This window comes from Lasioglossum baleicum, chromosome 10 (assembly GCF_051020765.1).
Source record: "Lasioglossum baleicum chromosome 10, iyLasBale1, whole genome shotgun sequence".
Classification (NCBI taxonomy): domain Eukaryota; kingdom Metazoa; phylum Arthropoda; class Insecta; order Hymenoptera; family Halictidae; genus Lasioglossum; species Lasioglossum baleicum.
The window spans coordinates 2,654,500-2,668,471 of NC_134938.1; the positions used below are offsets into that span (position 1 = coordinate 2,654,500).

Genomic DNA, 13,972 nt, shown 5'->3' on the forward strand with positions numbered 1-13,972 from the left:
TCGTTACGCCCGACAGGGTGGTCCTCAGACACGGGGCTCAAAAATTTCTTGTAACTATTTTCTTGTACTACATCCTCTTTCGTTATGACACTCGGGGTGAGAAATTGACGCACGTCGAAATTGAAAGCGATTGGATGACGGGAACACGTGCCGCATTTCAGTTAAAGCTTCACAATTGTTTAATCTTTTAAAAATGAACCTACCGAGCCGTGCGAACAACTGGTACATATTCCCTTGTGAAAATGATTTTGCGCGGCTCCTATTATAACACGTGCTGTGAAATCATTTTTATTATTTCAGTAATTGTAAAGTAAACAATCGGGAACCGGTGATTTTGACCGGTGGTTGTAGGTTTAGTGTTAACTGGGGATAACGAGCCACTCGTTAATCGAGTTTGCTCGAAACACGATTACGTGAAAATTACGTGTAATCTGAACAATGTTGAAACTTTTACTTTTAATGCGGCACGAGTTCCAGTTGGCTAATTATGTACTTCTAAAGGTACACATCATTATCTCACCAATGGTCACGTTTTGAGGGAGACACGGCAAAAAAAAGTTGGAACTTCGAAAATAAGGACCACTCTGGCGGACGCGTGTTTGCTCGCTGTTTTGCTCACATCGAATAAACGATCTCGCGAATTCGTTGGTTTTTCGTTTGGTTTTGTCGAATAGTCCCAGCGGCTTCACGTTGCAACCGTAAGGGGGTAGCAGGGGCAATTTTTTTTTCTACTATCGATTCGATGTAGCGGGCGATGGGGGTGTTGGGGGAACCGATGTAATAACCCTTTATGTCCTGGATTATAGTGTTTCTGTTTTTATTACTGCTACCGGTGTTCCCGTGTATGTACTGCGGCAGGAATTAATATTCGGGCACTCTTTGCAAAGATGTACTTATTCAATAATATATTTCTTTGGACATCTATTATGACAATGTGTTCAAGGTCTTTTGAAGGTCATCGATGATCTTTAAATAGAAAATATTTCAAATTAAAATACTTAAAAAGATTAAATTCTGCTTGAAGATTGGAGTGAAACTTTTCAGAATATTCTCGAAAATGAAGAGAACTAGTTCATGGAGCTACGTGGTCAATGTCGTCAAATTCTTTGTCAATTGTTACAATGGGTTGGAACTTCCCACTTGTATAGTACTTGATACATTCCAAAATGTGTGTCGCATTTTGACTGAAAATTCGTTTGAAACTTGTCAGAGGATGAAAGGGTTCGCGAAAATGAACGGAGTTGGTTCATGAAGCCGCGTGGACAATGTTCGGCATACTATTTCTCAAATGCAGAGATGCACAGTGTTCGATCCCGAAATCGAAACGAAAGTATCGATAAAACAAACAAATCTCGCGGTGGAGAGGCTAATAAGATATTCTACAATTTTATATGATATGCCTTTCTACAATAAGTCATTACTAGACTGCGGATTTTATGCATTTATAGTAAAAATGTATAAAAGGAAAACAAAACTGGAGATACATTCGATGAATTTGAGAATGTTGTTACATTATTTTCGACTTGCTAAGATTACTGAAAGATAAAATACATTGTTACCCAGAGATTCCATTTCTTAGAATTCACTTAGAAAAATTTTATTTTCCATAAAAATCCGCAAAAGTATCACATTATTATAGCATATTATACCATATCAATATTATAATATCGATAAAAACATAAAAAGTAACGTTCTCGTGATCTACACTCGATTCTTTTCGAGAATGTGTAAATGTAGAGCACGTATCGATACTTTCGTTTGGCTTCAGTACGGTATTGTATCGGTATCGATCTGTATCGATATAATTGATACCAAGTACCTGCAATTTCGAAACATATCGATGGCTCCTACTCATTACTTTGGTATCGGATTGTATCGAGTACTACCGATCGTCTTGATATCCATCCCATCCCTATACATATAATGCTATACCTATAGCATCGAACACTGTGCGATAAGTTCCCGGATGATTTATTCGCGTGTGCTAACAAGAGAGAGATTTATGATAGCGCTTACCTGTAGAGCTTCAGCCTCGTCCCGCCTTTCGTCCTCGGTATTCATCGTGACGAATCTCAGGACCAATAAATTGAGGGAGGCGGCGACGATAGCCAAGCCGAACAGAATGAATATCAGGGAGAACATCACGTACTCGGGTTTGTTGTCCAGCGCGTTATCCTTTTGCAGCGCGACCATATCGCCGAAGCCGATGGTTGTTAGAGTGATGAAACAATAATAGATGGAATCGAAGTATGACCACCCTTCGTACCTAGAGAACGCCGCGGCACCTCCCGCAATTGTTAAGCAAGACAAGGTCGTCACCACGCAGATAAGATTTATTTCTGAGGCCTGAAAATTACACAGTTTTTACGGACATTCATCTTAACACTATCACGCTGCAGACGTTTATGTAAATGTCTCAGATAAATTCGAATTCAACGCATAGTCGCATTGTGACGAATATGTTGTTAAAAGTTTTATGAAAGAAAAGTAATTAAAAACAACAAAGTTCTTTCATAGAACTATCATTGTCCTACTAATCTTTTGTTTATTCATTATGTTCTACTGAAGAGTATATTATTAAGTAGGTTTATTTGAAATAATTGTTTATACCATTGTATTATCGGAAACACTGTTTTGCAAGCGAAGCAATATTATTTTGTACTTCACAGACTTGATTAAACTTTTATTTCGGCAATTTAATCATTTCAATTCACATAAACGTCTGCAGTCTAATTATTCAGATACGATATCGATTCACGAAGCTTCATTAAAGCGTACATGGAACAATATCTACAAGTGAGAATATTTAGAGAAATATTTCGAAATATTTAGAGAAATCTCAACTTCCACCGACTTCAAGGATTAAGCGTAGCAGCAATAGCAAGTCTCTAAATCCACCAAATGGATTTACAGGTAAATCGGAAAATGCATACTCAATTAGCCTCGTTAAACATCCTGGTTCCATTCGAGTTTCGGATTTTATTAGAGTCAATATCATAGTCGCTATTTCATGCGGAGCATGCGAGGGTTAATAAAATGCCTAGTATTACCTGGACATCCTTATAGTTAAGAAGCTTCTTTACGTTCCGTATTACGACGGACGAGAATTTATTCAAACGCTCTCCTATGCTCTGGAACATTACGAGTCCTAGCGGGATTCCGACGATCGCATAGAACATCGTGAACAGTTTACCGCTTATGGTGTTCGGCGTTGAATGTCCGTAACCTGGAAGTTCGATCGTACACCCGATATAAGTCGCTGTTCGATAATTTAATAATTAGATTAACGTGTGGCATGTGTACATGCAGGGTGTAACAAAATCATCTGTAAAGACAATCGCACGAAGTTTGTTTTCCCATGGTCAAATTTTTTATTGTTGCATCATAACTTACTCATCGAGAGGATAACAAGCCTCAAAGGAATTATGGGTGTCAAGTTAACCGTTCTCTTAGACAACTTATACATACCATTTTGAAACACCCTGTAGACATATGGAATGAAATCGTTTACGAAATTTTAGGGTCGTTTTTTAAGGGAAAACCGTTCAATCTAGCACGTAATTTTTAAACAGATCCAAAGGTACAAAATCCAGCTGTGTGGTAGTCATTTTGGTACACCCACTGTACAGTGTCTGGGTAAACTAATAAGGCATTCTACGAGTTCACATACGTCGTATATTTAGAGTCAGGGAATGCACACTTTATGCACCCCGCATTTTGCTTACCGTCTCCAGAGTAACCGTGCAATATCTTACACTTTTATGATGTGTAACAAAAATGTTATAGAAAGAATCGTAAAACTGAACCAATGTCGGTTGGACAAGAATGTAAGATGCTCTGATATGTTCTGGGATACAGGATTGGACGTTATTTATTTTTGATATTATTTAATTTGGTGAAACGACAACAGTACGTTAAGTGGGGGTAATTCACGGTTCAATTTCACTGAAATTCTCTCGGTTAAATGTCTACGACCCATCCCCAACTCTTCCTCTACCACTCAGTGCCCCGAGCTCAGCGGAGCCTTATCTCAGTGGATAAGAAAAAAGAACAAATACACCCCTACTCGCGAGAATTTCACTGCTCGACTAATTTCACCGAATGCAGTGAAATTTTACCGTGGATTATTGTAATGGGCCAAGATAAGGTAGGGCTGGGCAACTGATTGTTCTCGAGCGTCAGCAGCTCGTGAGCAAGCAGTTGCCCCGGACCTGTGATAGGCTAACTGTGCCGATCACTGCGGTATCATGCTTCGATTGTACTTTATTTTAAGATTATTATTCCTAATTCATCAAGAAATAATAATATGTGCGAGCATTTAACAAAAATATGTTATACATTGTTGGATACTTGCCGATAGTCGTGAGGACCGTGGTTGCATAATAAAACGCTCCGGCAAACTTCCACTGTTGACCGGCTTTGTGAGGTTCCGTCTTCAGCACCACTGTTTCCATGATCTTGAAGTCGTCCTCGCTGATATTGTATTTGCGTATAATCATCTTTTCAATGGCTGTCAACAGAGCGACGTAGACATACGTTAATCAACGGCGTCTGTTCAACGATTATTTATTATGTGACGATTCGAGTGGAGGAGTCAATGTTAATACTAGGTTTACAGAGCTCTAGAAATAACTATTTCATTTATTTTATATTTTATATCTGTTATAAACATAACAAGTATGTGTATATCCAAATTTCTGGCCGTTTCTCCAATAATATATACCCAAAGTAATAAATTTGATAAATAATTCCTCAGAGAAGCATCTCTACAATCTTAATAATCGCAAATTAAGAATATTAGAACCCGCCATTTTGACGGGTCCCGTAAACCTAGTGTTAAGGTCAACTTGATTTTTGTAAATGTAACACTCCATCTTTTGTCATGCAGTGTAGAATGATAGTTATGCGGTATGAGGACCCCTCCCATCAAAGAAATATGGTGATTAGGACAATTCTGAGGATTCCGTGTACGCTATCAGCAGCTCATCAGTAAGAAGTCTCGTTTCCTTCAAGTCCTACTACTGCTTGTTGGATAAAAAATCCTTTTAGTGCATTAATGAGAAGCATACCGTCTAATGCTTCCTTGCGTCGTTTCTCCGTCTCGGACTCGAGGACGTCGAAGATTGCAGCGCCGACGAGGAGGTAGGTGAACGTGAAGACGATCAACGATAGGGTCCGGACGTTTTGTTTCTTCATTCTCTAGTGAGCCACATGCTCACTAGCAGGGCCCCGGCCCTAACTACTTGCATCGCTCAGTGGAGTACGATTTGGTGTGCCGGGCCCATGTCGACCCCTTCCCCTTCTTGGTGATGCTCGGGGGGCCCTTTCTTTCTTTACCGAGCGCTACAGACCCGGCACGCGACTCCTCTTCTTCAGGGTGTTTTCTTCCTTGCAGGCACTACCTTGTAGCCGCTTTCGTTCATCTGAACACATCCAAACAAATCCATTCTCAACTAGACCGAATCCGAATTAACCTTTATCCGTACCTCGTGTCAATGTTGCGTTATTCGAATAAAATTCGATTTGAGTTCGAGTAAAGAATAAACAATTAATCGTTATTCTATTGTTTGTCAATTACTTCCTATGACAGCGTAGTCATAATTTCAATCATTGTAAAATGCAAAGAAAGTCTTTTTACTATTTCAATACTTGCAAAATATAAAAAAAGGATGATTAAACTTCACCTGAGGAACTCAAAAATTTCTAACTTCTTAAAATGCGCTGATGATTAGTCATTGTAAAATATTATTTGACCGTGGTAGGTCTCGAGATCAAGCTGATGTAAAGAGGTACGGGTGAAGATTGAACTAATTGTTGTTGTCATTCCATATACCACATTAAAAATGAAGTTTGTATGCTTGTAGACACAAGCAATTTCCATCATTGAGATCGAAACACAATCGTTAGACTGTTCAATTTTAAAGGAGGGATTTGTCTAGATGAAGACGTGCACACTGAACTTATCAATTACATTTTGGTAACGCCGCGCCGCCTAATCGCGTAGAATTAAGCCCGATAGCAATGTAGGGATGAACGTGGACCGTATAACAGAACGAATTCACGCGTCCCGCTAGGAAATTACCTCGATAACCTCGGGAAGGAATTGAATAAACCGAGATAGAGCGTTCTCACGCTATCTTGGAGAGTACTGCTAATAAATCGAATTACTTCCGTACCGAAGCGATAGGGAAACGAATCAAGTGGTCACGCGAGCGAAGAAAGAAGAACTCGAGGTCAGAAAAGAACCTCTTCCAGCAAAGTTCGGGTATTCATATTGTGTCTATAGTTCGAGTGCTGCCAAAGGATCTCCTTTGAAACGTTCTCTTAACCATGGTGTTAAGGTGGGATCTCCATTCGTCGTACATAGCTCCCTGCTGTGCAGCTGGACGCACAAGTTTGCGTTCCTACGAAGCAATTTGGTATGTCTCTCCTTCTTTTTCACTTGAAAAGGAAGAAGAAAGCGTTCGATTAAAAGAAAATACTTTTTTACAGAGATGTACGCATGGTAAATAACCTTTTATCTCATTTACATATGTATTTACCCTCCGAGGTGATGGATTAATCAAATTATTGCCAACATGGCACAAAGCAAAATCCACTTGTTCTTTACTTAATCTAAAAAATTCTCTGAATGTTTTTCCATCATTCTAACTAATTCTACTTTCTCTACGTACAAACTCTTCGTTCGATAATCAATCACGTACTAAAGGACGGAAGAGATAAGAAAAGGGACCTACAACCACCATAAAAATGCGTTTGTATGCACGCGTTTCTGACGAAACATGGCGGTTGGAGTATAAGAGGCCTCATGATCGCAAACCGCTGCGTCCAGACGCGCTTAGGAGATCCTACCTTCAGGGGTTTCGAAGATATAAGAGGGTATAATCGTCCTTGCAGGTAAAATGGGATTCGTTTGAGAATCGTCCTCCTTCGCCTCCGAATAAGTTCAACTGACTGATATCCACGACAATATCTGAGAGCAACTCGAGCAAAAAATTTGCTGATATCTAAGAACTCACCAGCAGCCTGTTCCGGGTTCTCCTTTACGTACGACAAAGGGTTGAGCAGTATGATATGGCAGTGCTTTCGCTGCTCCCACTGCCACGTTCCCTCCATTCCTCAGTTTAGCGCCCAACGGTTCCAGTGTCGACTGTAACAAACCAACGTAAGTTAGTATCAAGTCATGGGACTTTTTGGTTGACCCTGGCAAAAATTATTCGGACAACAATCAAGTGTCTGTCATTGTGATTATCATATCTTCAATGTATTTCCAGTAACAATAAAAATAGTTTAAAAAGGAATTCTTTCAACGATTACATTCGCACACAATTTTAATCGAATATTTTCTGCCAGGGGTAGTACTTCAAACATGGACCGGAGAACTATTTTGATAAACTTCTTATGTTGCGAGTAGACTCTGGAGTGGATGCATTTATCACAAAAATGAGTAGATCAATCGCAAAATAGAAAATACTATTTCCAATACATTTGGTTTCAAATGTACCCAGTTCTGATTATAGCACTGAACTCTAGTCAATTGGGAAAGAGCTAAATAAAGAGTTAAATAAATTAAATAAACCGTGCACCGGAGGGTGAAGTAAATATAGAGTTAGAATCTTCCAAAGGTCATTGTTCAATTCGCATAAATTTTTCTATAAAAATAGAACTCTTGACTTTTGCTCGACGTGAAAATTCGTAGTTCATAATAGGAGCGGGAATCTAAATACGTCACTATTCCGCGTTATTGCGCTACTCCCGATTATTTCTTTAAATGTCAGAGACTACGGCCCAGATAGGAAATCGAGTAAAAATTGCAAGTCGGTGCACTTTTAATCTGTTTCACGTCATCCTTTCAGGATGCGCATCGGTGGTTTTTCTGCCCACGTCGGTACCACGATCTCTCACCTTAATGGGCATCGATTAATGGCGTGAGAACGATATGTCAAAGAATCATAACAGCGACATGCAGGAAGTTAGAAAAAAGTAAGAATAATCGCAGCTAGTTTGGTCGACGGAGAGTACCGGTACGAGTCACGAGTATTGTTACGTCGATGCATTCTCTTCTGGGAATTGAAACAATACGCTGAATTCATGATTCGTTTAAAATTAAATTACATTACGTAGTATCGAGGCAGCAGTAGCTAAATATCAAAGAGTGCCCTCGTAAAGTTCATCACGAAAGGTGATATTGATATTTATACTTGTACAAAATTATTAAAATCGTATATTTAATGAATGAATAACTGTATCACATAGATCTGAAGTAAGCATGCAGCTTCGCATAGCCGAGTTTCGCGTTTTGTAATTGGGAATGAAAAACACGAACCGATACGAATTTCACGAGTGTCGTTTCCGATCGGGGTTATCCAACGTCAGGATTCATTAATTGATAGCAAGGCGGATATACAAGCAGCCGCGGCGGAGTTAGTTTATAATCGGAGTTTATGTTTACCGTTAAAAGCATACTCTAACGCCTGCCACGCGCACCTTGAAGATTAAACATGACGTACAAGAACCCCGACGTTTCACCGTGCAAACTTGATTTTAAGTTAGTCTTCAGAAGGCCGCCGGAGATGCTTAATGGGATAAACTTGAAAACTCTCATTGGCCTCTAAACTTATCTGTTTATGGCAATCTTATCTGCTTTCTCTTGATAGATCCCCGGTTAATTGTTGCGCGTACACAGTAAATATTTTCAGACTGGAAGAATGACGCGGCGGAATCGGTCCATTGGATTGAACCGCGACTCGCGTCCTCGACACAGCTCGACACTCGAGCAATTAAAAATTGTAATCGAGTCGTGCCGAGGGCATCAAAGTCGACGTCCCGTAACAGGCAAATCACCTCGAGACTGTCCGATGCCAATTATCCTGATCTACGCCTCGAATCCGTTACCTTACCCTTTCACAGACACGAGACATCTCCAAGTTGACTAACAAACAGCCACTTATGAATAGAGGGAGTCACTATAGCGGTCGCGTCGTCGGCTTATTGGAAATGCTGCGCGATCGTATCCCGAGTGGTGTAATCGAGAGCTGCTAGATCCCAAGAGTGCTTTGGCAGCACTCTTTTAAGATATGTTCACACTGAGCCAACAATGCGGGACTTTTCGTCACCTCTTGTTGCTACAGCTGCCTACTAGGGCTAGTGATTTCGATTGAACCTTTCAGATACTCGGGTACTCGGGTACCCTTTTAGCCCCGGCTCCCCTACTCGATCAGGATAACTGTTTGCATCGATATCTCTGGTAAGAAATGCGAACAGGGAAACTCCATAATACACGCGACACGATGATAATTAAACACGTAACCATGGCAAGCGCTGTTTCAGTAGCGAGTCCGTGAACATCCGATGCGTGAACGACCACCGATAAACGCAAAGTAAACTGTGGTTGATCACAACTGACAAATGTGATGCGGTTCTCGTTACAAAGCCCAGCACATTAGCGTAAATCCAGATTTAACCGGCTAAGACGACAATAATGAGTGTACAGTACATTCTCGTAACTTCGCGATTATGTATTATTCGTGGTCCAGGTCTAGAAAATCCATTGGAAGATCCCTAATGGTTCGATCACCACGCCAAAAAATACACGCCCGTTACGTTGAAAGAGAATATTTTTCAACCGGGATTGAATTCCGCGAGAATTCCTGTGCGCTCGTAATTGCCGCCGACAAGCCGACTGTTAGCATTCCCGTATAATATTCAGTATTAACTACTGCTACATGCCATCATCGCGAAAACCATACGTTTCAACGAAACGTTGAATTTATTCTATCCGTTTGCTCTTGCTTCATGAATCTGCTTGGAGAAACTGATCATTAGACTGGGAATCTTTATGCAAAATGAACGTTGTTTGTGGGTCATTCCGCTCGAAATTGGACACTTTTTGGAGTACTGTCTCGGATTTTTGTTCAAATATGAAAACGTCGTATTAGTCTTTATGGTATAAAGGAATTTTTATGGTAAATATGGAAAATTGTTGGTTTTACAGACGCGTAGAAGAAAGCGTCACTTTTCTTTCACATTTAATTATAAGACTAGAACTAACAAACCGATGGAAATGAGTCTTCAAGAGCTTATAGTGGAAACGCAAGAATATCTACTAAAAATGTCGTCATTTGAAAAATGTTCTTTTCTCCATTTATTTTGCAATTGTTTTAAACAAATGCAATGTTTTCATGTTTTTAAAAGTTCGAAAAAAATGAGAATTATAGTCTCCCAAGTCTTTAAGGATCTGTTATTAAAAAAGCGAAAATGAAATGAATTGAGATTATTCGAAGTGAATATTTTTATTTTGCACACAGATCCGCGGTCTAGTGACAAGTGTGGTTTCGGGCGTGAAATATCACACTCGTGCATAGACCGAGCATATTCCAGAAAAAATGAGGTATGGCGAAAATACAAGCCGGATCAATACGGGCAAATATAAAGGGAGCTCTCGCGGACGCCAATTTCAGATCGACAGACTTAGAAATCAGTTTGAGTCTGTGTGTGGTGGAAATACACGGATCTGGTTTCCGAGAGGTTGTCATTCTCTGTGCAAATTTTATGAAGCCTAGATCTTGAATTCGGAAAGCTAAATCCTGTCAAGAGAACGAATTAGCTCGTAGCCGGATTATACGAGCAGTCGCGAATCGACCTTGCAAAATTAACCTCAGTAGTTTCATCCAGGTGTTCCGGGTTACCGTGCAACCCCAGATGTAGTAACGAATTTACCGTCTCGCCAGTCAACTACCAGCAATACGTTTCTGCTACAGGAAGGATTATGTTTCATGACGCCTAGGTGGATATTTTGGACAATAGAACACTTCCTCGAACCCTTCTCTGCGTTGCTCGTGAGTAATTTACAAGTGCACTTCCATTTCCTTGAAACCAGACCAAGTAACAGCTAGGATTTTCAAAACAATACTGTTCGAAATTGTCTGTTTCGTTTAACTAAGCAGCTGCTTCTGTGGAATTTTTATGAGAACATCTCGCACCCTTGCGACAAAAGTTACGCAACTCAAAAAACCTGATTTTTTAATTATTTCAGTCCCGAGACATATACACGCACGAGCTACATACAAGTTTCTTTCTTATTTTAATTATTTCATTAAACTGAAACTAATACGTCGATGCTCTTCAATTTTATAAATATGTCCACTGCTTTCCGCAGTCCAGATTTAACCAGTAAATCGTCAAACAAAATATATATTATAATTCCATTCACTGCTTGAACAAAGTGTACTATTATTAATAGTCACCATTAACTTATATTATTAATAGTTACTATTAAGTTACGTTTGTTTCCAGTTTGTTGATGATGTGATTGAATCAGATCTCCAAGTTCGATCATTTCCCTATTGACTTCGTATTTTGTCTAATCAATATTTGTGCCCACACATGCCGCGTCACGTAGCCACTCAAAATTACGATAATGCAATCTCCGTTGCTATAGCTGCAAGAATGTGTGCCGTGCCAATGAGTATCGTATATGGGGCTTCGTGACTGGAGTTTTGGGACCACCTGTGTATGCCTTTTCTTAGAGTTTCAGCCGTAAGTTTAGCTTTTGAGCCAATCTCGATTGCACTTCGAGACTCGGTAAGTGCATAGCGCAATTGTCTTAGAAGTTCATAACACTCCCCTCCATTATTCATACGAACGAATCGATGTGAACCCCAGTCTGCGAATTTTTCTGCGAAATTCGTTCCCCACAGATTATTTCGTCCAAATCAAAATGAGGATCACCACTCTCCACTTAATTACAACATTTCTCCAACTGAGAATTAAATAGAAGTATTAATTTTTGCATTTTACAAAAATTACCATTTTAAAAAGTCAGCCAAAATGTTTTTGAATTTTTTGGTATGTGTCAAATGTCAAATTTGATGGTCCGTGTCTCGGTAACAAACAAATGTTGTTAAAAAATTCAAACGCCATACCAAGAAGCTACTATATAGGTATTTTCGAAAATTCAATTTTGGCCAGCTCTTCGCGAAAATTGGCCCATTCTGCGACGGATCCCTCAAACTCTCGAGCGAGTTCCGCGTTCGAAGTTCGTTTCACCCCAACTGTTGCCGGTTTTCCTTTTCCAATAAGCACGGTGAACCATTTCTCTTTCAATCGCCATTTCCTTGAACACATTTTATTCTTTCATTTTTTTCCGGTTCGTTTCCGCCCGCCGCACTCTCTCGCGGCGTCTCACATTTCTCTGTACACTCGTTCCCCCGCCGCTTAGCCTGCTTATTCCGTTTTTCGTCTCCGGTTTCCCCGTGGAAATTACCTTGGCTTCGGATAAACGCGAGAGCTTTTTAAATCCGCTGCCAAGAGAATTTGCAATTGTAAGGCTCGACTTAAGATTACGGTCTTCGTCCTATCGCTTTTGTTTCATCCACTTCCACCGTTTCGATAGTCCCCCACAGTTTTTTTTTCTTTTCGGAAAACCATTTCTTAGCTGTTTCCCTCATTGCGCCGTCTGGTAATTAACGGAGACCCGGAATATATTTATTCATTGTGCAAACCATTCTCTTTCATACTAATAAATACTTAACACGTCGAGTACACTCCTCTAACACATTCAGATCCTACAAACCCTAATGAGAACCAGTTTAACTCTTGCCTTAATCCTTCAGTGGAGCTTCAAAATGTAATTCAAAAATGCAATGATTCAATGAAATTATATTTAACACTAAACCTACCACAACCTACAACCTGCTCTGTGATTGATTGATTGTTTGTATTGCTTCGAGAGCGCAGCTGTTTAACTCCTCTGTTTCGGAGAAAGTGTTTTCGGTTCGGTGTCGTGAGAAATCTCACGAATGACGAATTTTTAGAACGGCAGGTCAATTCGTGATTGGACAATTGGCGAGATAAGTTCAGACAGTTCTGCCAGCGGCGAGCTTTCCACGCCAAGTGAAATCAAATTGTCCCCGCACCGGTTTAAATTAACGCTCATGCCGTCAGGCTAGATTGGCCTCTCGGTGTCTTATTGAATTTACGATAAATTGCTTTTATAGCTCTCATCCACATTTCTCTCTTACCCGCTCCCTCCCATCCTCCCTCCCTCTCTGTTCTCTCGTGTGGCTGCTGTTTCTCTCTTTTTTTTCGCCGCAGAAATTCACCACTGTAGCTGCTCGCCTTCGAATGGAAATCGCGAACAACCAGGTGGCCTTATTTATCCCCCGGTTGAATCGTCACCGTAACGCCGCGATCACGTAAATCAACCTAACGATCACGATTAGGATCGCAAGAACGATTTTTCACCTACAAGGCAGGAACGACCGGTATCTCTGTGGGGTGGTGTGGTGGCGATACGGGCTGTAAATAACGATTTGGAAACGTGACGGAGAAATTTAACCCTTAACTGGTTATACTGGGCTCTCTGATAGCCCCGACAAAATTTCTGTACCGTATTACACGATAATTGCATATATCCAGTTTTCGTAATTTAATTTACAATTACTCGGATTGTAAACATGCTTCCATGAGGAGTTATTCGACTACTTTTCTTCTTGGTGTTCAGGAGGCACCTGAGACTTTCACCGGAAATATCTCCGTTGGTTTTAGAAATACGAAAAAATGTTTCAAGAAGAAAATGTTTCGTTCAGTGGGGCAATTATTCTGACGGAGAAGTTTTCAAGATTATCGTCGTTTTTTAAATGGAACGACGTATTTCGATTAGGGTAACATTATAGCTAAAATGGAAAGACAAATTGAACCATCTATAGTATGTTGACCTTCAAATGACCATCGCAGGAGTTATTCTTGAAAAAGCATAACTCAACGTATAAAGACCATGTCTTGCTCATTTTTCGTATTACTAAAAACCCTCTATATCGCTCAAGGAGGTTGTGGCAACTAGTGGAGGCTACATCGAGGGATTCCATTCTTCATACCAGTCACTTTTGCATAAACTGGCGAACAAATTGATTGACATTTTGCTGGAGTTCGAACTGTCTCTCTTTTTATCCAATAACTTTTCCGAATTTAC

At 40.1% G+C, this 13,972-nt stretch overlaps 1 protein-coding gene across 4 annotated transcripts in view; it reads right to left on the minus strand.

Moving 5' to 3' along the window:
- Positions 1–13,972, minus strand: part of Task6 (TWIK-related acid-sensitive K[+] channel 6) — a 124,642-nt gene that overhangs the window by 6,123 nt on the left and 104,547 nt on the right. For all 4 annotated transcript variants that reach the window (XM_076431906.1, XM_076431905.1, XM_076431908.1 and 1 more), the window contains 5 exons: positions 7,020–7,150; positions 5,070–5,423; positions 4,355–4,510; positions 3,051–3,226; positions 2,017–2,346 (listed from right to left, as the gene is read on the minus strand). In XM_076431906.1, coding sequence (XP_076288021.1) covers positions 2,017–2,346; positions 3,051–3,226; positions 4,355–4,510; positions 5,070–5,196 — 789 coding nt within the window. In that variant the 5' untranslated portion in view covers positions 5,197–5,423; positions 7,020–7,150. The remainder of the gene's footprint in view (positions 1–2,016; positions 2,347–3,050; positions 3,227–4,354; positions 4,511–5,069; positions 5,424–7,019; positions 7,151–13,972) is intronic.